This window comes from Leiobunum rupestre, chromosome 11, assembly GCF_980474605.1.
Source record: "Leiobunum rupestre chromosome 11, qqLeiRupe1.1.hap1, whole genome shotgun sequence".
Taxonomy (NCBI): domain Eukaryota; kingdom Metazoa; phylum Arthropoda; class Arachnida; order Opiliones; family Sclerosomatidae; genus Leiobunum; species Leiobunum rupestre.
In genome coordinates this window covers 4,405,754-4,431,453 of record NC_143394.1, presented here as the reverse complement: position 1 = coordinate 4,431,453, position 25,700 = coordinate 4,405,754, and the positions used below count along the sequence as shown (strand labels likewise).

Genomic DNA, 25,700 nt, shown 5'->3' with positions numbered 1-25,700 from the left:
TTCAAAGGACTGAACACTCTAAAGTTAAAAGGCATTACCTTGTTCAAAGGACGGAAGGGTCTTTAAGCTAAAAGGCAGAACATCGTTCAAAAGACTGAACACTCTATAAGTTAAAAGGCATTACCGTGTTCAAAGGACGGAAGGGTCTTTAAGCTAAAAGGCAGAACATCGTTCAAAAGACTGAACACTCTATAAGTTAAAAGGAAGAAGCCTGTTTACCGTGCTAACTTGGAAGCATCTTTATAAATAGTCAAATTTATATTTAAAAACTAAACTAGACGCGTTTGGAGGCCATTGATAGGGGTAACATTATCACAGTACGATAAGAAATAGCCAAATGACATAACGACAATTAACCGCTAGCAACCGCCGGTAGAGGGCAGTCGCAAGCGGGTCAGCTATATATGCGGCGAGTTTCGCCACGCAAAACCAAATCGGAAATGAGCCTTTTCCGGCTCGCTAGCTGCGGCCCACTCTCCGCGCTGCTACACTTTGTTACCGCCACAGTCGCCGCCTTCCAAGCGCCCACAACCTGACGGATGTTAAGTTACAGCGAATACCTTGTTCTAAAAACGCTCTACGTAGTTTTAAAAGGGAATACCTTGTTCTAAAAACGCTCTATGTAGTTTAAAAGGGAATACCTTGTTCTAAAAACATTCTACAGTTTAAAAGAGAGCACCTTGTTCTAAAAACACTGTACAGTTTAGAAGATAAAACCTGGTTATTAAAAAGCTCTACAGTTGAAAAGGGAGTATAGATTACGAGTTGGTAGCCTTGTTTGAAAGAAGACTCATTATACCACCTAATTAAAATTTTATGAAAAATGCATGCGTTCTTTATTTTATTAAGTATGATATGTTATTAATCACGTTCTATAGATTTGGAAAATTTTATTTTGAAAGTTGTTCAAAGGGCCCAGTAGACAGTAGCGGATTAATCAATGGGCTGAGCAGGTTTAAGCCTAAGGGCCCGTAAGTTTCTAAACAGGAGTGGGCCAGAGGCGAGGACAGCAGGGAGCCCTAATAAATCTTCAGCTTAGGAGCCCAGGTAGTATTTTATGCGCCATTGCCTGTTGAAGTTAAAATTCAAAACGTTGCTCAAAAGACCCTCTATAAGTTAAAGGGCAGTACCTCGAGCAAACGATTGAAAGCTCTTTAAAGCTGTAAAAGGACTTAACACAATAAGTTAAAATGTTGGACCTCGTTCAAAGGACTGAACACAATAAGTGAAAAGGTTGGACCTCGTTCAAAGGACTGAACACTCTAAAGTTAAAAGGCATTACCGTGTTCAAAGGACGGAAGGGTCTTTAAGCTAAAAGACTGAACACTTTAAGTTAAAAGGTTGGACCTCGTTCAAAGGACTGAACACAATAAGTGAAAAGGTTGGACCTCGTTCAAAGGACTGAACACAATAAGTGAAAAGGTTGGACCTCGTTCAAAGGACTGAACACTCTAAAGTTAAAAGGCATTACCTTGTTCAAAGGACGGAAGGGTCTTTAAGCTAAAAGGCAGAACATCGTTCAAAGGACTGAACACTCTAAAGTTAAAAGGCATTACCTTGTTCAAAGGACGGAAGGGTCTTTAAGCTAAAAGGCAGAACATCGTTCAAAAGACTGAACACTCTATAAGTTAAAAGGCATTACCGTGTTAAAAGGACGGAATGGTCTTTAAGCTAAAAGGCAGAACATCGTTCAAAAGACTGAACACTTTAAGTTAAAAGGTTGGACCTCGTTCAAAGGACTGAACACTCTAAAGTTAAAAGGCATTACCTTGTTCAAAGGACGGAAGGGTCTTTAAGCTAAAAGGCAGAACATCGTTCAAAAGACTGAACACTTTAAGTTAAAAGGTTGGACCTCGTTCAAAGGACTGAACACAATAAGTTAAAAGGTTGGACCTCGTTCAAAAGACTGAACACTTTAAGTTAAAAGGTTGGACCTCGTTCAAAGGACTGAACACTCTAAAGTTAAAAGGCATTACCTTGTTCAAAGGACGGAAGGGTCTTTAAGCTAAAAGGCAGAACATCGTTCAAAAGACTGAACACTCTATAAGTTAAAAGGCATTACCGTGTTCAAAGGACGGAAGGGTCTTTAAGCTAAAAGGCAGAACATCGTTCAAAAGACTGAACACTCTATAAGTTAAAAGGAAGAAGCCTGTTTACCGTGCTAACTTGGAAGCATCTTTATAAATAGTCAAATTTATATTTAAAAACTAAACTAGACGCGTTTGGAGGCCATTGATAGGGGTAACATTATCACAGTACGATAAGAAATAGCCAAATGACATAACGACAATTAACCGCTAGCAACCGCCGGTAGAGGGCAGTCGCAAGCGGGTCAGCTATATATGCGGCGAGTTTCGCCACGCAAAACCAAATCGGAAATGAGCCTTTTCCGGCTCGCTAGCTGCGGCCCACTCTCCGCGCTGCTACACTTTGTTACCGCCACAGTCGCCGCCTTCCAAGCGCCCACAACCTGACGGATGTTAAGTTACAGCGAACGCGAAGCTTATGAGATTAAAAAAAGAGTTGATAGGGGTGAAAGGGTACAGCCTTCATTATAGCCCCCGATGCAATTAATTTACCCCTATCTCTCCCTCCCCCCCTTTTGCTAATAAATCATTGGAAACTCATGACACAAGCATTCAAACTGCGGTTAACCACACAAGTTCCTAAACTACGAAATACTTATGTCTTTGTACTGACAGAATTTTTTGATATTTTAATTGCGTTTTGATTATTCATATAAAGTGTAGCGGTAACGATATTTTAATTTCTGGCTTTTGGCTTTTTAAAATTTCGTGTTTAAATATTAATTTTAAAAGAATTGAAAGTCCCCCCCCCCCTATAAAAGTTTTATTATAATTACACTTTTAACGAAAAAGTCGAGATTATACCGATAGAGGAATATTTATTATTAAATACACCGTACTCGAGGGTTGGTCACTCCGCGAGCTCGGTGTACACCGTCGTACCTCTGACTGTGCTCATAAGAGTTCGTGAACTCTTTAAAATCCGTGTACAGGTCAGCTTTTTATCTATAAGATGCTACTCAATTTATTTAATTTATGTAAACTGGCAGATAAATATTTAAAATATTGGCTTTATTACGTACATTTCCCAAGCCTAATACAAAATTTCTTACTAGGTGCCAAATATCCCGGTTGTGGATTCTAATTTTACCTTTCACGTAAAAATAAATAATTGCCCATCAATTTGACAAGGGGTTACGCCATTAGAAGTCGATTTTTAAATACCCCGCGACTAACCAGATGGCGCCAGCAGTCTGAAATTTAGATATATAATTATTAAAAAATCGTTAAAAATATTCCTTTTTTAGTACTTCTATTTGAGCTGACTTTTCCCAAGTTGACCTTTTTGTAACTTTAATTTAAAAATCACGTAATTTTTCCTTCATTGAAGCTAGCATTTTGTTTATAGTTTTCACCATGTCTGAGTGATAAATCATGACTTAATTTTTCTTACGAACGTTTAAACTGGCGCCATCTAGAATAAATAAAAGCGTTAAAATCGAACCTCTAATGGCTTCGCTCTAAATGTTTGTTTCCCCGTAAGTAATTTGCGAATGGGTGAAGGTCGCGGGTCCTACCTTGGTGCCTTCGACGCTGATGATTCGGTAGAGGTTCCTGGTGGAGTCGAAGAAGAAGGAGACGCTGATGGCCGAGGAACTGGCCGGGATCCAAGAGCGCTTCGTCTTCGGGTCGATGTGGAAGACATGAGCTTTTGTAGAAAAGATGGGTTGTTCCCTGCAAGCACCACAAAAAACGTACAATTAAGTCCAATGATCTTCAAACAATATTATTACCGATAATTATAACTACGCGCAAACTCTGTCGACAGCGGAGAAGCGACTAAACGGAGAATTGGTTCACAAAACTAGGCCTAGTTTTTCTCAGTGTTAAGGTTAGGTTAGGTTAGGTCAGGTTAGGTCAGGTTTGGTCAGGTTCGGTCAGGTCAGGTTAAGTCAAGTTAAATTAGGTTAGGTCAGGTTAGGTCAAGTAAATTTAGGTTAGGTTAGGTTAAGTTAGGTTACGTCAGGTTAGGTCAAATTAAATTTGGTTAGGTTAGGTTAGGTCAGGTTAGGTCAAATTAGGTTAGGTTAGGTTAGGTTAGGTCAAATTAAATTAGGTTAGGTTAGGTTAGGTAAAGTTAAATTAGGTTAGGTCAGGTTAAGTTAGGGAAGATTAGGTTAGGTTAAATTAGGTTAGTTAACTTCAAAAATGACTTGTGATAAGATTTTTGAAAAATGAAAATTGGCAACAACAGTTTAGTCACACGTGACGGGGGGAGCTTAAAGAAAAGGTTAGTTAATGCGCCACTGCCGCCCTCTTCTGGAACCATAAAGAAGAACAAGTAGCGTCCTCCGAGTCCCGTCTGTAATCATGGCGACTCGGCAACCACGTGCCAGCAGCGCGCGCGTCAGTATTAACCTTTTGAAAATTAGTTTTCCCGTCTTCCGCGTAGTGGCTCTGCGGGTAGGGCATTCGTATTAAAATAAAATGGCGCCCATTTTCTAGCAAATCAGATTGACACCATAAAGGAAATTAATTTGTTTGAAACGTATTAATTTAGTAGTTTAAATACAACTGTTTTGCATCTTGATTAGGATCTTGGGGTACTTTTAAAGTAGTTGGGCATTTATGGTAGATCATTTAACTTCTTCTTAAATGCCTTCCAATTTTCGAACCCATTTCCATGAATATATAAACAACTTTCACACGTTCACGTTCACGTACCCGTCCGCTTTCTACAGCTCTTCGTCGTTATTCGAAGGGCCGGAAAAAGTACGAAATAAAATACGAAGAGGAGTAGGGAGTTGCCAAATGCCGTGGCCCGAGGGGGTTCCCCGATGGATTCCTACTTTCTCAATACTAGCTTATTCGCTGGGGCTTTACGTAACCAAGCATTGATTAAGATGCCCCCAAAAAACGATTCTAACGCCATCTAGGGACGACGGTTCATTTGAATAATGCACTCCGTGACCCGGTAAGTGCTTTTGGCATTTTATTGGGGGTTTCGTTTTGCACTATAGCGAAATCTGTATCGGTCATTATTCAAAACGGCGCATAAAGCCTCGCATTCTAGTTGCATTTTCGGAGCTCTGTACTCGAAATTTTCAAGTTTTAAATCGATAATAGAGAGTCTACGCCGTGTGAGAAAATCCAGGGTGGCGGAAGGGTTCAAACTCAGCCGCCGTGTGGGCAATCTTAGATGGGGAAGGTTTAAAACGCGCACTCCGCAATTCCAGCATAGTGATAGGGTTCAAACTCAACCAACGCGTGATCAATTAATGCATGAGGATAGGGTTTAAACTCAGCCCACGCGTGGGTAATTAAAGCATCAGGATAGGGTTCAAACTCAGCCCACGCGTGGACAATTAATGCATCAAGATAGGGTTCAAATTCAGCCCTCACGTGATCAATTCCAGCAGGAGGATAGGGTTCAAACGCTCACGAGTCGTGGGCAAATACTATATGGAGAAGTATTCAAAGGCAGCTGTCTTTGCGGGCAATTAGATGGCGGAAGGGCTAAAACTCAGCCACCATGTGGGCAATGTAGAATGCAGATGAATAAAGTAAATGTATTCCGAGTATCAATACAACCTACTACTTGCAGTAATATCAGTCATAAGGCGCCAGAGAGATCTAAAGTTAGCATATGCAGTGTTTGTAACCCAGCCACCTGAATTAAAGGCTTCAAAAGTCGCCTGATGACTTAGGCCTAAGGTGGTGCCTTGGGTATTAGCCTAGCTAATTATTATTATTATTATTATTACATTATACATTCTATATATATTCTGACTTGCAAGAGATATTTGAAAACGTTAAACCAGTGATTATTATTTGTAGAATACGTTTGACCAGCGAGTGTTATTTGTAAAAAACGTTTGACCAGTGAGAATTATTAGTGGAAAACGTTTGACCAGTGAGAATTATTAGTGAAAAACGTTTGACCAGTGAGAATTATTTGTAAAAAACGTTTGACCAGCGAGTATTATTTGTAAAAAAACGTTTGACCAGCGAGTATTATTTGTAAAAAACGTTTGACCAGCGAGTATTATTTGTAAAAAAACGTTTGACCAGCGAGTATTATTTGTAAAAAACGTTTGACCAGCGAGTATTATTTGTAAAAAACGTTTGACCAGCGAGTATTATTTGTAAAAAACGTTTGACCAGCGAGTATTATTTGTAAAAAAACGTTTGACCAGCGAGTATTATTTGTAAAAAACGTTTGACCAGCGAGTATTATTTGTAAAAAACGTTTGACCAGCGAGTATTATTTGTAACAACGTTTGAGGAAAAAGGTGGTATCAGGGGAAAATGTGGTATCAGGGGAAAATGTGGTATCAGGGGAAAATGAGGTATCAGGGGAAAATGTGGTATCAGGGGGAAATGTGGTATCAGGGGAAAAGGTGGTATCAGGGGGAAAAGGTGGTATCAGGGGGAAATGTGGTATGAGGAGGAAATGTGGTATGAGGAGGAAATGTGGTATGAGGAGGAAATGTGGTTTCAGGGGTAAATGTGGTTTCAGGGGAAAATGTGGTATCAGGGGGAAATGTGGTATCAGGGAAAAATGTGGTATCAGGGAAAAATGTGGTATCAGGGAAAAATGTGGTTTCAGGGGTAAATGTGGTATCAGGGGGAAATGTGGTATCAGGGGGAAATGTGGTATCAGGGGGAAATGTGGTATCAGGGGAAAATGTGGTATCAGGGGAAAATGTGGTATCAGGGGGAAATGTGGTATCAGGGGGAAATGTGGTTTCAGGGGCAAATGTGGTTTCAGGGGCAAATGTGGTATCAGGAGGAAATGTGGTATCAGGAGGAAATGTGGTATCAGGGGAAAATGTGGTATCAGGGGGAAATGTGGTATCAGGGGAAAATGTGGTATCAGGGGGAAATGTGGTATCAGGGGGAAATGTGGTTTCAGGGGCAAATGTGGTATCAGGAGGAAATGTGGTATCAGGGGAAAATGTGGTATCAGGGGAAAATGTGGTATCAGGGGGAAATGTGGTATCAGGGGGAAATGTGGTATCAGGGGGAAATGTGGTATCAGGGGGAAATGTGGTATCAGGGGAAAAGGTGGTATCAAGGGAAAAGGTGGTATCAGGGGAAAAGGTGGTATCAGGGGAAAAGGTGGTACCAGGGGAAAAGGTGGTATCAGGAGGAAATGTGGTACCAGGGGAAAATGTGGTACCAGGGGAAAATGTGGTATCAGGGAAAAATGTGGTATCAGGGAAAAATGTGGTATCAGGGGAAAATGTGGTTTCAGGGGAAAATGTGGTATCAGGGGGAAATGTGGTATCAGGGGGAAATGTGGTATCAGGGGGAAATGTGGTATCAGGGGGAAATGTGGTATCAGGGGGAAATGTGGTATCAGGGGGAAATGTGGTATCAGGGGAAAATGTGGTATCAGGGGAAAATGTGGTTTCAGGGGAAAATGTGGTTTCAGGGGAAAATGTGGTATCAGGGGGAAATGTGGTATCAGGGGGAAATGTGGTATCAGGGGGAAATGTGGTATCAGGGGGAAATGTGGTATCAGGGGGAAATGTGGTATCAGGGGGAAATGTGGTATCAGGGGGAAATGTGGTATCAGGGGGAAATGTGGTATCAGGGGGAAATGTGGTATCAGGGGGAAATGTGGTATCAGGGGGAAATGTGGTATCAGGGGGAAATGTGGTATCAGGGGAAAATGTGGTATCAGGGGGAAATGTGGTTTCAGGAGATGTGGTTTCAGGGGGAAATGTGGTTTTAGGGGGAAATGTGGTATCAAGAGAAAAGTTGCCTAAGAAAAAAGTTGACTTTACAGATAGGTCAGTTGTCCATTTAAAAATCCATCGAATAGAGTAAAAATTATTTGAAGCCTTTTCCTTCTTTTCTCTTTTTCGAAGCGCGACATCCTAAAATAGCGCTTGTAGATTATTCTGTTGCGTATACAATGGCGCCTCCAAAATACTTCCTCGTCACGTTTTTGGAAGAAAAATTGTCAAAGTGGGTGTAAATACGAAGGAGGAGGGGGGTCTCTACGTGCAACGGGACCATTAAAATTATTCAAAAACTTTCTAAAAGGAATAATGGCGAATCAAGAGGTCACCAACGTTACAACTTCGAGCAGGCCTCAGTCGCCTAACATTAGTTCCGGTTGGTCATTTCACGACCATTCACGTGGCTCGGCTAACAAAAAACGTAGCTGAGAGAGTAAAAATGGTAGTGGCTACGTGTCTCGCGGTTCGCAGCACCGCCCAACTCGCGACAGTGGCTCCCCCTACATGGACGCCGCACGGAAGAAAACCTACTTAGGGGTTTTTTCATCGCGAATAATTTACCCCCAAATCATTGGGAAAAATCACATTTTGCCATTAATTCTTGATTAAATAAAAAGGGACTAGAATTTTGGCCCGAAACGTGCCCAGTCTCGTACGACTAAGTAACACGCGAAATGGCGATCGCTTTTACGCTACGAAAATGAGTCTATTTCTTCGTCATTTCAGGCGATATTACGGAGGAAAAAAATCCGGTATTTTTACCCTTTTTTCACTTCGAAATCAACTTTGTGATTTCAAAAGTAACTATTTGATAAGGCGTGACAAGACGGACGGGTGGATCATGTCTTTAAAGCAGACTCTGCAACGTTATAATATTTTATAGATATATTTTATGATACACTTAACTATAAGTCACATTAGTGCTTTGAGTATAACCGGGGAAGTCAAGCCCATTAGGTAATTTTTTAATCAATATTACCTATTGGGAAGTTGATAGCTCGCGTGGTACCACCCTCCTACGCGGTATAACCCGACCACCTGAATTAATGACATTGAAAGTCGCTAGATGACTTGGGCCTAAGGTGGTGCCTTGGGTATTAGCCTAGCTGATTATTATTTGACCACTAACAAATAACTATAGGGTTAAACAAAGTCTGTGGATTAATTTTTCCAATTAAAAATGTAATAATTTAAATTCCGCCAATCATTGGAAATAAATTTTTATTTCCAAGTATAATGTGGCTTGACCCAATTTGTTAAAATAGGCATTTGGAAAATATCATAGGAGCATTCTTGGGAATTAACTATACGTTTAAATCACCTTAACTGCATATAATAGTCACGCGCCAATATTTAAGGATCTTTAGAGAGCACAAGTTTGTTTAACGGATTAAATGATTTAATTACTGATTTTGCCATTGGTCTATTTGTGGCCTACCAGCGCCTGTAGAAGTGTTCCACCCGCAGCACTCTGGTGTACTAGGAGAAGTACCGAGGCTGGGGCACGGCTGAGGTCTAGATCAGTTTAAATTAAGCCAATTACCATTTGTTTCCCTTAGTTTCGTAAGATTTGTATTTTCTTTAAATTCGCCATTCTTTGGTTTATTAAACCTGGTTTTATCGTGTTGGTACGCCTCGTTTGAATAGGATCTAATAGCAGTTCAATAACAAAACTAACGCTACAACCACGTTGAATAAAGATTTTTGGAAATCAATTACCGTAACTTAAAAAAGGTGGATAAATGACCTGTCGTTAAAAATGGCAGACATTGACATACAGCAAAAGTCTCGCGTAGGAGGGGAAATGAATAAGTACCAGCGGGTCGATCACCAAAGAAATAAAATCATCGCGAGTCGCTCACACAAAGGCGGTAAAGGGGGAAATAATCGGGATGGTGCGTTTGCAAATTCAGCCAATTAGTTAGAGGTTAATTAGAATGGCGTGGACTGCTTTACCCCACTCTGGGGCCAATGAATGTCAATAACTCCAAACTGGCTCATCAATTTGGACGAACAAACCAACTTCGGAATTCTTTCTTTCATTGGTAGGGTAGCCCCACCCTGCACTCCGCTGGGAATCGACAAAACCCCTTCCCTATATAATGCCCGATGGCTTGTTTAAACGTCATTAACTTTAGCTAAATTGCGTTTATATTTTCACGAAAATGGCCCCAGGGTAATTTCAACCTTTGTTTAGACAATCTATTATGCGGGTCTACATTTTATCTTATGACAGTTTGAGAGTTTGCCCACTTTCGTCTAATCTTTGGGGGTTTCGATACATTGGTCTAAAAATAACACTCAATTCATGTTTTTCGGAACAAGTGTTTTAAAAGATCTAGCGATATTTCTCAATATGTTCTAAATCTACGACTATTTCTAATATCTGTAATATATGTTAATTTCTAATATCTGTAATATCTGTAATATCTATGTTAATTTCTAATATCTGTAATATCTATATTAATTTCTAATATCTGTAATATCTATGTTAATTTCTAATATCTGTAATATCTGTAATATCTATATTAATTTCTAATATCTGTAATATCTATGTTAATTTCTAATATCTGTAATATCTATGTTAATTTCTAATATCTGTAATATCTAAGTTAATTTCTAATATCTGTAATATCTATGTTAATTTCAAATACCTGTAATATCTAAGTTAATTTCTGATATAAGTAATATCTTGGTTAATTTCTGATATAAGTAATATCTTGGTTAATTTCTAATATAAGTAATATCTTGGTTAATTTCTAATATTAGTATTATCTTGGTTAATTTCTAATATTAGTATTATCTTGGTTAATTTCTAATATTAGTATTATCTTGGTTAATTTCTAATATTAGTATTATCTTGGTTAATTTCTAATATTAGTAATATATTGGTTAATTTCTAATATTAGTAATTTATTGGTTAGTTTCTAATATTAGTAATATCTTGGTTAGTTTCTAATATTAGTAATTTCTTGGTTAGTTTCTAATATTACTATCTAATATTAGTAATACTTTAAATATCTATCACATCTTCTTTTTTCTAATACTTTAAATATCTATCACATCTTCTTTTTTCTAATACTTCAAATATCTATCACATCTTCTTTTTTCTAATACTTTAAATATCTATCACATCTTCCTTTTTTCTAATACTTTAAATATCTATCACATCTTCCTTTTTTCTAATACTTTAAATATCTATCACATCTTTTTCTAATACTTTAAATATCTATCACATCTTTCTTTTTTTCTAATACTTTAAATATCTATCACATCTTCCTTTTTTTCTAATACTTTAAATATCTATCACATCTTCCTTTTTTTTCTAATACATTAAATATCAATATCAATATTGGCTGACGTCTTAGACTGGTTAGACCCTTCAGCAGAGCAACTTGCGTCTAATCCATCTCTGGCTTAAGGTTACGCGGAGTTGGCCGCTGATCACAAAGTGGTTTGACGGGAAAGTCTGGTCGGTAGGGTCCTCATGATTGTCACTTTTTTATACAGATTTATTTATTTAGTTTGACAAGACCTATTTAAAGGTGAAATGGTTTCACTATTACTACTCGCGATTGGTATCATCCACCGCGACTTTGGCTATATTTTCTTTACATATACAAAACTGCCTTCAATATGAAACATTTACCCACAGGCTAGTCCACTTTTTTAAAAAAATTGTGAGTTAGTATTTTACAGTATTAATTAAAAATTAAACTTTTGACGCGTTAAAATTTCAATTTAGATTATAGTTGATATTATGAGAAAACATGTGTGTTATCAGAAGTGTCATTTTAACACTTTAAAATAATCTTAATTACTTGTATTCGTAGAATTCAAAAATAAAATTGCATATACAGGGTGTCCATTATTATTCGAAAAAGTGATTTTTCTCAATAACCGTTGTAGTTAGAATTTTGAAATTTTTGTGTTAATTGTCAGTACCGGGGGCCATTGTTGTACATAATGTTTATCGATTTAAAAAAAAATTAATTTTGAACAAATAAATTTTGATGTATTGGAGCTCGTCAAATTTTGCCAATGAGAAAAATGTAGAGCGACGTCAAAAACATAAGAATAACGTTTGGTCGTTGAAAACAAAATCATTTTTCATGAAATTACACGCGTTTGAAAATTGACGCCACGGGTAAACAAAATAATTGGAAAAATCAAAAACTAGAATCTTTTGGATGCAGTAGAAGTCGTAAGACAATATTATTTTTAGACTGAACTAAATATTATTTTTATTTATTTAATGCAAGATTCTAAATTTCTAACTCTCATTTAAATGCTAAATTACCATAGAACATTTTCGATCAGTAAATACTCGCGGAACCTTCAAGATATCACGTATATAATATTGAGGATATTGTTTTTGGAATTTTTGTGAGGTCCTTCAATTAAAAAATGTTTTCCCTTTTAGTTATTTTTCAATAAATTTCATTTAAATAAATAAAAATAATAATTAGTTCAGTCTAAAAATAATATTTTCTTACGACTTCCACTGCATCCAAAAGATTCTAGTTTTTGATTTTTCCAATTATTTTGTTTACCCGTTAAGTCAATTTTCAAACGCGTGTAATTTCGTGAAAAATGTTTGTGTTTTCAACGACCAAACGTTGTTCTTATGTTTTCGACGTCACTCTACATTTTTCTCATGGCAAAATTTGACGAGCTCCAATACATCAAAATTTATTTTTTCAAAATTTGAAAATATTTTTTTTTAAATCGATAAACATTAGGTACAACAATGGCCCCGGTACTGACAATTAACACAAAAAATCTCAAAATTCTAACTACAACGGTTATTGAGAAAAATCACTTTTTCGAATAAAAAATGTACACCCTGTATAATAACCAGCTAGGCTAATACCCAAGGCACCACCTTAGGCCTAAGTCCTCCAGCGACTTTTAAAGCCATTAGTTCATTTGGCCCTTTATTAAAAAAAAACCTTAAATGATTCCCACGTGTCCCTATAAAATACGTTATGTTGGAAACTTGTTTAAGGCTTAGTTATAAAGAACATAAAAATTAAAAAAAAATATTCTGTGTGGTTTTTTATACGATAGAACATTATAAAATATTAAAACAATTTTTGCCAAAAATGCATTAATTTTTCCCACCTGTGCATCGTCCAATGTTTTAACGCGATTGAAGCGCCCTCTAGTGACGTGATTGTAAATCATCACTGCAAATCACCCAAACATTATGAGCAATCACAGATTATTTTACGAAAAGCAGAAATCAGGTGTACAAAATATTTACAAAATATTTACAAAATATTTACAAAATATTTACAAAATATTTACAAAATATTTACAAAATATTTACGAGTGACTACTCCCTTTAATTTAGTTTAACCAAAGAGTATATAAACTACGTAACCTAGAGATATAATGACGGTCGAAAGCAGTAAAGGAAGTTGTAGCAACCGGGGGGGAAGGCACTCAGTAAATTTGCACTTCAAATTTCGGTGCCGCAGCGCCACTACGGCAGTTTTTAGTACAATAAATAATAATACCGGAGAAAAATGGCAGTTACGGTGTTGCGGAGGTGCTAAATTTGGCATTTTGGATATTTAATTGTCTAATATCTGTCAATTCAAAAAAGTGACAGTAATTGGTTACTGTTTCGTGATTTTTTTAGTTAGAATTTGTGGATTCGTTGTTTCGGTGTTTATTTTCAAAAATTGAAGAATAAATCGTTTGTTTTCTAACCTTGCCAAGTCCTAAAGGTAGCCAAGTCCTTAAGGAATTTTCAAGAATGTTGAACTAAATCAAAATGATTGCCACTTAAAACTGCCGTAGTGGCGCTGCGGTACCGAAATTTGAAGTGCAAATTCACTGAGTGCCTTCCCCCCGGTTGCTACAACTTCCTTTACTGCTTTCGGCCGTCATTATATCTCTAGGTTACGTAGTTTTTATACTCTTTGGTTTAACCGTAATCAAATAATTTTGTTCAAGATAATTCATATACAGAAATCAAATAAGAAATATAAGAAATTATGAAGATTTAAAATTATCCCTACAAAAAATAAAGGCCCATTAAAAGTCGAAATTTCTGGCATAACATAACTCAAAAACGCCCTAAAGAGTACATAAATAGTTATAGCACGCCATAGCATTGGCGTTTCTTAAAGTGTTCTATTTAAAAGAGCGGTAACGTTTTAACTTCGGGAAACGCTCCGGAAATAAATCAAAGTGCGAAAAAGCAGGCCGCCGAAACTTTTATCTCGAAGATATCAATCTGAAAGATGTTTTAAAATTCCATACCGTGTTCGGAGGGCATTTTAAGTGAGAATTCGGGAGAGGAAATCGGTCAGGAAAAAATTATTGGAGCGTGATAAAAACCAACATCTCAAAACACTAAGCGACCGCAGCGCCGCCGAAAAAAAGGCCCACGGAATAATTTCTTTCCATTTATCAAACGTAGATGGCGCTCCCCTTCATTACGTCTACAAGTTGAACGCGACAGAAATACACGCGTGCTCCGCCATGATGTCATCGATTTGGTTTACGCTATTTTAACTTATAGACAGTATGTTGCAATTTATGTAATTGAAAAAAAATTGCATTTTAATTTAATTTTAATTATATTCTTTTGATTTTCCGAATCAATTTCGGTTAATTAAGTAAAATAAAAAGACTAAATACTCGTGAAAACGAATTAAATGGTTAATTAAACTAAAAATGACGTTGTCAAGACTATATCAAAGTTTACACAAATTTAAATTTCTATAGACGTAATATAGATTATTCTAATTAGTGTTATAAAAATTATTGGATAGAAATATTAGAAAATTTTTTATGCACATTGTATATAATTGTATTCTGATTATGTCTATAGAAATTAATGGATATAAAAATCATCCAAACTTCTATAGATATTATACAAGTTATTCCAATAAAATGTATAGAATTTTATGTATTGAAGAATCATCCATATTTCAAAAGACAAAAAATTCCGATTAGTTCAATAAAACATTCATCAAAATTTATATATGTCATTCCGATGAGGGTTATAGAAGTTAATGGATATAAATCATCCAAATTTCTATAGATATTATATAAATTATTTTAATTAGTTTTATAGAAATTAATGGATTTAAAAAACCATCAAAATTTATAGACATTATACGTATTATTCAAATGAGGTTTATAGTAACTATTAATGGATATAAATCATCCAAATTTCTATAGACATTATATAAATGATTCCTATCAGTTTTATAGAAATTAATATATTGAAGAATCATCCGTATTTCCTAACTTTATAGGGCAATTGTTCGACAAGTCGATAGGAGAAACAGAAAGAAACACATTTTACCCAAATTATAAATCCTGTGTGCCACAAAATGTCACTACACGTAAAAAGTACACTACTACTCCGGGAGGTTTTGGGCGATTTTCCTCGCCTTCTTTTCTAATTGGGTTGACACTAGGCGACGATTAATCTGAGACTGCGGTCGACCATTTTTCACTCTTTTCGCCCCCCGCCGCCAAACGTCCCTAACAAAAACGCCGACAAAGGAAAAGCCCCCCCGCCGGGCACCGATATTCAAGAGGGAGGAAGGAAATACCCCCCCCCCCGAATCGATGCTCTCCAATCGAAGGGTCTTGTTCGATTTTCCACAGACTATAAAAAAGGGAGGAATATCTGTACAAGGTTTTCACCACCCCATGCGCCCCCCTTTCAAGCCGAAACTTAGAAAGGGAGGGGGGAAGAAAGTAGAGAAGAAGCCCCTCCCCCCGACGCCAAACTTATTCGCATCTTTATCACGCGGTAATGAGCTTCAATTCTTCGTTAATGGTTAGCTCCTGTTCGCCAAGAACAAGTCGTATTCGAGGGCAGGCGACTTGTAAAATCTAACTTGGCTCGACGTGATCGCTTTTTGCCGCTGGAGGGAGTAGGAAACGTTGACGTCACGAAGGGCGCTGTTGAAACGGTAGCTTACGGAGGAGGGGAATGCACTCTCTAAAAGGCCTCTGCGAAAATGTATCTATCACTTCTTCCTCCAGCCTGGCTAAATCGCGTTTACCGGTTTGCTATCGGTTAAATCATGTAACAGGTGCTATCGGTAAGCTCTTTAACATAGATTTACTAACGGTGAGCTCTTTAACATAGATTTACTAACGATGAACTCGCTACATCGGTTTACTGACGATGAACACGCTACATCGGTTTACTGACGATGAACACGCTACATCGGTTTACTGACGGTGAACTCGCTACATCGGTTTATTGACGGTGAACACGCTACATCGGTTTACTAACGGTGAACACGCTACATCGGTTTACTAACGGTGAACACGCTACATCGGTTTACTAACGGTGAACTCGCTACATCGGTTTACTGACGGTGAACTCGCTACATCGGTTTATTGACGGTGAACACGCTACATCGGTTAACTAACGGTGACCTAGCTACATCGGTTTACTAACGGTGAACACGCTACATCGGTTTACTAACGGTGACCTCGCTACATCGGTTTACTAACGGTGAACTCGCTACATCGGTTTACTGACGGTGAACTCGCTACATCGGTTTATTGACGGTGAACACGCTACATCGGTTTATTGACGGTGAACACGCTACATCGGTTTACTAACGGTGACCTCGCTACATCGGTTTACTAACGGTGACCTCGCTACATCGGTTTACTAACGGTGAACACGCTACATCGGTTTACTAACGGTGAACACGCTACATCGGTTTACTAACGGTGAACACGCTACATCGGTTTACTGACGGTGAACTCGCTACATCGGTTTGCTAACGGTGAACTCGCTACATCGGTTTATTGACGGTGAACACGCTACATCGGTTAACTAACGGTGACCTAGCTACATCGGTTTACTAACGGTGAACACGCTACATCGGTTTACTAACGGTGACCTCGCTACATCGGTTTACTAACGGTGAACTCGCTACATCGGTTTACTGACGGTGAACTCGCTACATCGGTTTATTGACGGTGAACACGCTACATCGGTTTATTGACGGTGAACACGCTACATCGGTTTACTAACGGTGACCTCGCTACATCGGTTTACTAACGGTGAACTCGCTACATCGGTTTATTGACGGTGAACACGCTACATCGGTTTATTGACGGTGAACACGCTACATCGGTTTACTAACGGTGACCTCGCTACATCGGTTTACTAACGGTGACCTCGCTACATCGGTTTACTAACGGTGAACTCGCTACATAGGTTTACTGACGGTGAACTCGCTACATCGGTTTATTGACGGTGAACACGCTACATCGGTTTACTAACGGTGAACTCGCTACATCGGTTTGCTAACGGTGAACTCACTACATCGGTTTACTAACGGTGAACTCGCTACATCGGTTTGCTAACGGTGAACTCGCTACATCGGTTTACTAACGGTGAACTCGCTACATCGGTTTACTAACGGTGAACTCGCTACATCGGTTTACTAACGGTGAACTCGCTACATCGGTTTACTAACGGTGAACTCGCTACATCGGTTTGCTAACGGTGAACTCGCTACATCGGTTTGCTAACGGTGAACTCGCTACATCGGTTTACTAACGGTGAACTCGCTACATCGGTTTACTAACGGTGAACTCGCTACATCGGTTAACTAACGGTGACCTAGCTACATCGGTTTACTAACGGTGAACTCGCTACATCGGTTTACTAACGGTGAACTCGCTACATCGGTTTACTAACGGTGAACTCGCTACATCGGTTTACTAACGGTGAACTCGCTACATCGGTTTACTAACGGTGAACTCGCTACATCGGTTTACTAACGGTGAACTCGCTACATCGGTTTGCTAACGGTGAACTCGCTACATCGGTTTACTAACGGTGAACTCGCTACATCGGTTTACTAACGGTGAACTCGCTACATCGGTTTACTAACGGTGAACTCGCTACATCGGTTTACTAACGGTGAACTCGCTACATCGGTTTGCTAACGGTGAACTCGCTACATCGGTTTGCTAACGGTGAACTCGCTACATCGGTTTACTAACGGTGAACTCGCTACATCGGTTTGCTAACGGTGAACTCGCTACATCGGTTTACTAACGGTGAACTCGCTACATCGGTTTACTAACGGTGAACTCGCTACATCGGTTTGCTAACGGTGAACTCGCTACATCGGTTTACTAACGGTGAACTCGCTACATCGGTTTACTAACGGTGAACTCGCTACATCGGTTTACTAACGGTGAACTCGCTACATCGGTTTACTAACGGTGAACTCGCTACATCGGTTTACTAACGGTGAACTCGCTACATCGGTTTACTAACGGTGAACTCGCTACATCGGTTTGCTAACGGTGAACTCGCTACATCGGTTTACTAACGGTGAACTCGCTACATCGGTTTACTAACGGTGAACTCGCTACATCGGTTTACTAACGGTGAACTCGCTACATCGGTTTGCTAACGGTGAACTCGCTACATCGGTTTACTAACGGTGAACTCGCTACATCGGTTTACTAACGGTGAACTCGCTACATCGGTTTGCTAACGGTGAACTCGCTACATCGGTTTACTAACGGTGAACTCGCTACATCGGTTTACTAACGGTGAACTCGCTACATCGGTTTGCTAACGGTGAACTCGCTACATCGGTTTACTAACGGTGAACTCGCTACATCGGTTTACTAACGGTGAACTCGCTACATCGGTTTACTAACAGTAAAATATCATTACTGATATCAATCGATAAAATTGTCATGTCGACTTACTATCAGTAAAATAGCATTACGGGTTTACTTACGCTAAAATAACATAGAAGATTTACTATCGATAAAATCACATTACTAGTTTCATATCAATAAAATCGCATAACCATTTTACCATTGGTAAGACACACGTAACAGGTTTACTATCGATAAAATGGCATTATCGGTTGATCGGTAAAATTGGCTTACTATAAATAAGTCGAATAAAAACTCGTAACTCCTTAAAGGTCATTCAAAGGGCAGAATCTACAAGCATGTTACGATAAAGGCGCATCCTAGTTGGGAACTTTGCAACGGGGCAAAACAGACCGATGATCCATTTAGGGATCTGCCAAAAAGCCAAGTCGAATAAAAAGCAGTTATTGTTGACGCGGAGGCAGACGACGCGAAACAGAAACGCAAAAGCGGACAAGGCTTAGCGCGGGCCTCGGTAACGAGAAGCAAACGGCTTTCTCTCTTCGTGGCCATTTCTGCCGTTACTTAGCTCCGAACAACTTGGCCCCGGGATAAAAAGGTAACCAAAGGGGGGAGGGAGAAAAGGGGGACAAAGCGAGAGCGCGGACCGAAAAGCGCCTCTCCCGTTTGACTGGCGTTTCGGATGCGCCCAAACTCGTCCAGACAAGAAAAACGAACGACAAGCGACGCTGACGGAAAGGAGCCAATTGAAAGAAATTCCGACGCCGCTCGAATACTTAATAGTCAATAGCAGCCTACCAAACACTCGATAAACAAGATTTACACGTTTATAATGCTAATTTCACTGTCCATTTTATACTAGTTTCTATATAGCGAATCGAGTAAAATATGGGTTTGGTTTAATATCGTTAAAAATGTCGATATCGATTGAATTATTCGTATTGAATTAGTAACGGTAAATTATCGAGTTGGTAATTTAACCATTTTTAAATCGATTGGGTTATTGGTATTGATTTATCATTGATTAAAAACGTTTGATATTGATATGGTATCAATATTATGTTCATATTTCACGTGATAGTTGGCAAAGAAGAAAAATTTTATGTTAAAGAAATTGTCCTTATTTAGGAAATAGTTAAAAGCGGGTTAAGAAACTCTGATTAAAAAAAACGATACATATGTCGATTCAGATTTCGGTATTGATTCCCTATCGATAAAATCGATATATCGGTTACAAAGTTTGATATCAATCCGTATTGGTTGAATAAACATTTTTGAAATTGGTTTAGCATCGCTAAAATCGTAATATGGAAATTAATATCGATTGATAAATTATCGGTAAAAATGATCGATATAAATTATTGATAGGCTATTGTTAAAATTATAATTTAAAGTCGAATGAAATATCGGCATTGATTTATAATCAGTAAAATCGTAATATCGGTAAAATATTTCGATATGGATTCAGCTATCTGTATTGTTTGTCTATCGGTAATAAACATTTCGATTGAGGTGCCGATATTCGTTTATAATCTGTAAAATCGTAATAACAATAAACCATTTTGATATCAATTAAGCTATCGGTATTGATTTGCTATCGGTAAAATCACAATATCCTTAAAAATATTTTGATGGGATATATGTACTGGTTAATCAAAGGTAAAATCGTTATGACGGTAAAATATTTCAATATCGATAAGGCTATCGATAAAAACTCAATATCGATGGAAATATCGAAATTTCTTAAAAATCAGGAAAATCGAGATCTTTGTGAAGTATCCGCGTAATTTATCAGCTTGGAAAATAAAACGAAGATAAGATAAAGATAATCAGCTAGGCCCGAGTCATCTAGCGACTTTTATAATACCTTTACTACTACTCATAATGTATCACTTTCAAATAGGGCCTGGTAAAATGAGCAGGATTAAAAAGGTGAGAATGAAAAGGGTTGCCTTTCCGGTAGGCCCAATTCTAATACATCGATGGGCGGGTTCGGGCCGAGAGAGACGAGCCGGCCAGAGAATATTCCGATCCAAAACAGATGTTACCGACGTCTCCCCCTGGCGGCCACCGCCTCCGAGACATTGTCTCCCTGCCCCGAGGATACGTCCCATCTTGTTACGCTACTATTCAACTTTTCTCATTCTTTTCCATACCACCTTTATTGATTTAATTTCTATACGCCACCAAGATATGATATGGCCGCTTCGTGAAAATAAGGACGTGCCTTTGAGAAAAACATTTTGCGGAACCCTCACCCATTTTATCGGAGAGGAACCACGTTCTTCCGTTATGTACTCGTTATTTACGTGGGGGAAAAAACATAATGGTTTGCTACCGACTTTAGGTTTCAAGAGGATTAGCGTTAAAGTAACGAAGTCGATAGGTTAAGATAATAAGAACCGCAGGAATACCATTTCAATATCATTAAATAATTTATCTTTGTTAAATTATCAGAGCCGAAAATTCGATAAATTATCAGAGTTGGTTAACTTGCTAAATTATCACAGTTGGTAAGTTTGCTGAATTATCAGAGTTGGTAAGATTTCTAAATTATCAGAGTTGGTAAACTTGCTAAATTATCAGTTGGTAAGTTTGCTGAATTATCAGAGTTGGTAAGATTTCTAAATTATCAGAGATGGTAAGCTTTCTAAATTATCCGAGTTGGTAAGCTTTCTAAATTATCCGAGTTGGTAAGCTTTCTAAATTATCAGAGTTGGTAAGCTTTCTAAATTATCGGAGTTGGTAAGTTTGCTGAATTATCCGAGTTGGTAAGTTTGCTGAATTATCAGAGTTGGTAAGCTTTCTAAATTATCAGAGTTGGTAAACTTGCTGAATTATCAGAGTTAGTAAACTTGCTGAATTATCAGAGTTAGTAAACTTGCTGAATTATCAGAGTTGGTAAGCTTTCTAAATTATCAGAGTTAGTAAACTTGCTAAATTATCAGAGTTGGTAAGTTTGCTAAATTATCAGAGTTGGTAAGCTTTCTAAATTATCAGAGTTGGTAAGCTTGCTAAATTATCAGAGTTGGTAAGCTTGCTAAATTATCAGAGTTGGTAAGCTTGCTAAATTATCAGAGTTGGTAAGCTTGCTAAATTATCAGAGTTGGTAAGTTTGCTAAATTATCACAGTTGGTAAGCTTGGGAAATAACCTTAAACTTGGCAAACCATAAAAGATGGAAATAAATCGCGCATAAGCCTTCAGAAATGAATGAGCAAAATAGCTCGAATTCCAGAAGGCAGCTTCCCATCATATCAACGCGGATTTCGTTGGGCATAAAGAAATTCGATACTTTTAACTACTCAGTTCATTCAATGATTTTCCAAAAGTAGTGACGCCTTCACTTTTCACACCCCAGCGCAGCTTTTGAATTCATATTTTCCAGAAGTATATACATCATACGAGATAAGTGTACAGCGCATCAAGCCCCAAAATTCACCCTCGGTGTTACCCCACCTGAGAACGTAAAATATAAAACAAAATTAAATATTTACTTATTGAGAAAGCATATTTATTGACCTGGAATTGTTTTAAAAAGTATTATATGATGTACTTCGCTATCAAAAATGTTCATATTTTGCCTTCCAATCGATTCAAATCGATTCAAAACGTTTCGAAGGAGTTGGCTAAATCGATTTAAACAGTTTTCTACTGCTTACGTTTGAACGTAGCTTAAATAGTTTCGGAAAACGTGGTGAACTTACAGGAGACTATACCGAGGTGGTTATCCCGAATTTTATTGAAACTCGGGGGTTCGGTAGACCTTATGGTAATATAAAAATTGCCAAAGGGAAAAGTTACAATGGGCTTTAGTTTTCCTATGGGAACCGAAAATGTTTTTGATCTCTCCATTTTAAAAAGCATGGGATTTTTTCGGTTACCCAAATTTTGTTAAATTTTACCCAAAATTGGTCAAATTCTTCTTTTCGTATAAGTTTTGAAAATTTAATTTTTTAAGTAAGTTATTACCCTGTGAAACCGAGAAAATCCCATGCTTTTTTGAATGGAGATTTATTTCGTTTTGAGAGATCAAAACCATTTTCGGTTGCCATGGGAAAACTAAAGCCCATTGCAACTTTTCCCTTTGGGAATTTTCATACTACTATAAGGTCTACTTAACCCCCAATTTACAACAAAATCGGTAATATCCACCTCGGGTAGTCTCCTTGTTAGTTTATTTTCCCACCAACCGGAGAAGTAGCAAGTAGCTGATCATATCCAAAATTGGGGAGTTTCAAGCGAATTTTTCTTCCTAATTTATAGACTCCGCCCGCATTGAGAACGTCATATTGCGGTTCAAAATCATCCTTAAATAATTTAAAAGAGTTAAAAAAAGCATTGAAAAAACCGTTTGATAAGTTCTAACGACCAAAATCAGCATAAGCTGGAGTTAATTGACACTTTTTCCCCCTTACTAAGATAGGAACACCGGGAGATTTAATATTACACTTTTATATATGATACGATCATTTATAAGATTTGCACAGCGAGCTGTACAAAAACCTACTAATCCCTGGTTTTTCATTAATATACGCTGCATACATTAAAAGCTTCGGTGGATTTTTCCTTCGCTAATCCTCAGAGTCGGAGAGCGAGCGCCCGAGTTAATAGCTTTTTATCTGCAGTACGGCGTTTGAATGCTAGCTTGCTTTTGTTATTCAAATAAGTCGGATTATAAAAGCAGAACGACGAGCGGACGATTCCAGAAGTGAGAAAATATCAGGATCGCGGCCCGCGTCTCCCAAATCATTAATTACTCCAAATAAGCACGATAAGAATGAAGGGAAGAAAATTCTACAAAAGGAATTTAAAGAAAAACAATTTTTTCTTCCGGATTGCGAAGAACTATTTTGAAACGTAATTTACGAGTTAGAATAGCCGAATGTTTTCAAAATACGATTTTACAAAGTTCTTAATTAAATTTTTTAGATTTATCGGGTTCTATTTATGTCACTAAAATCCTGCAAATGACATTTATTTTTTTAGACTACAAGACATGAGTACTACAGAAAATCGTACGAGCTACCCAAAGTACATCAGTTAGTACGAGTCCCCGAGCAATAGCCGTTAGTACGAGCCCCCAAACTACAGCAGTAAGTAAGAGTCCCCGAAACAACAGCAGTAAGTAAGAGTCCCCGAAACAACAGCAGTTAGTACAAGCCCCCGAACAACCGCAGTTAGTACGAGTCCCCGAACAACCGCAGTTAGTACAAGCCCCCGAACAACCGCAGTTAGTACAAGCCCCCGAACAACAGCAGTTAGTACGAGTCCCCGAACAACAGCAGTTAGTACGAGTCGTCGTAAATTAGCTATAAGTACGAGCTCGCAAAGTACAGAAGTCCAAGTTCTTCATAAGTTTTAATTCAAATACAACTTATTTCTTATGGTATGGTTCGTATTTTTTAACAAAAACTAAAAATGACTGTGTATTAATTATCTGTAAGCAACTATCGTCTCCATCTGGTGACGACCTTTCGTTTTAATTATCAAAAAACCAACTTCACGGAATGACACTGATGCTGAATCGGAATACTTCCAGCGAAGGGGTTCCTTATGAACTTCGGAGACTACCCTCCCAAAGAAAATTAAAGGGATGACAGAAATACATCTAGTACTTCGAAAAACATTTTTTTTTCAAACGTACCAATATATAATTTGCTCTCAAATTGTCTGAAAGAAAAATCGAAGTACATGACGTGAAAATAAAAATTGGGACACTCAGAATATTAATCTCGAGAAAATTTCCGTTTAAAATTTGAAGAGAGCAAAGAAAGCGTTTAAATTAATTTCGGCTAATCCCGGCCCACGAGGCTATTCCTGATTAAAGCGGCAAAATACAAAGCTCGGCGCATTTGGGGTGTCACGCCAGCCGAAATGATTAATGTCATCTACGAGAGCAGGTGGACGACGGTACAGCGCGAGCACGACGCCCGCGTTTTAAGCAGTTCATGAATTATGCATACAAAAATGGATTGGTCAATCTTAGTTGATTATTTAAAGAAAAATCGATACAGTTCAAGACGCGATTAATTTCTATCCAGGGCAAAATGGGAAATTCGTTACATCTTTAAATTTACATCATTCTTTCGCTTGTCAAAGAAATTACGCTATGTTGGGTACAAACGAAAAATCATTCGGGTACCGGGTGAAATTACCGATTTGAGACAGTGAAACTGCGAAAATTCCACTTATCCCCTTGGGATTCGAGCAATTTATAAAATAATGAAACGGTAGAAGCTGTCGTTTGCTTAATGGCGGATACTTTTCGCTTGTAGGCATCCGCTGACTAGAAGAAATTGTTCCTGATAAATTCTAATATTTAGAAGGTTAAAAATGAATAAATGAAGTAAATGAATTTATATTCGATCGACTCCGGTGCTTAGCGAGATCGAAACTCTCAGCTGTAGACCACGCCCTTTTCTATGGGCATCATTAGGGTCAACCGAGTCTTAATTAAGCATTCCAAGTGGAAACATATATAATTTCCCAATATAAGTTATTAACTGATTGAGGGTAAAATTGAACACGAGTTATCTTTCATTTCCCCAAAAATAACAACGAAACGTAGAAATAATATAACTATTTAGTATCGAAGTCCTTTAATTAAATTATACAGAAAATAATTTTCGGAAGGGAATGGGCCTGGACGTTTCTTTATTGCAAATAGTTCAGATTAGTGTTGTTAATTTTCTGTAAAAATGCGGAAAATCTTCCGCAAATCGGAAAAATAAAAAATTTAAACATAAATTACTTTTTAAGGGTTTTTAATTTTTTTAATTTTTTATCGATATAAAATGTCTAATATCAGTAAACATACTACTAAACCTAAATAGTGTTACATGGTTAATCAATTTAAACTAGTATATAGATTTAGTTTTACTTTTAGATTCGAAAAAATAAGGCGAAAATGCCACTTTATTTAATAATAATCAGCTAGGCTAATACCCAAGGAACCACCTTAGGCCTAAGTCATCAAGCGACTTTTAAAGCCATTAATCCAGGTGGCCGGTTTACAATGCGTAGGAGGGTGGTGGCAAACCCTTCGTGCCACGCGAGCCAACAGCTCCCTACACTAACTATTACCGTTAACCTCGACAAGTTTTGCAAACAATATATTAGACTAATCATGAAATGAAAACTCTTTATTTTTTTTTAATACGAAAAAAAGGCCTCGGTCATTTTCCGGAACATTTTCGGACTTCCAACACTATTTTAGATCGAGGTTAAAGAAGAAACGCTAGAGGGGGAAAGATTTCTATTTTGGGAACTGTCGA

The 25,700-nt window shown here is 37.9% G+C and overlaps 1 protein-coding gene across 4 annotated transcripts in view; it reads right to left on the bottom strand.

The window, feature by feature from the left end:
• The window catches only part of LOC149921160 (homer protein homolog 2-like), a 344,059-nt gene that overhangs the window by 158,283 nt on the left and 160,076 nt on the right, over nt 1-25,700 (bottom strand). For all 4 annotated transcript variants that reach the window (XM_090163430.1, XM_090163431.1, XM_090163432.1 and 1 more), the window contains exon 2: nt 3,605-3,761. In XM_090163430.1, coding sequence (XP_090019556.1) covers nt 3,605-3,761 — 157 coding nt within the window. The remainder of the gene's footprint in view (nt 1-3,604; nt 3,762-25,700) is intronic.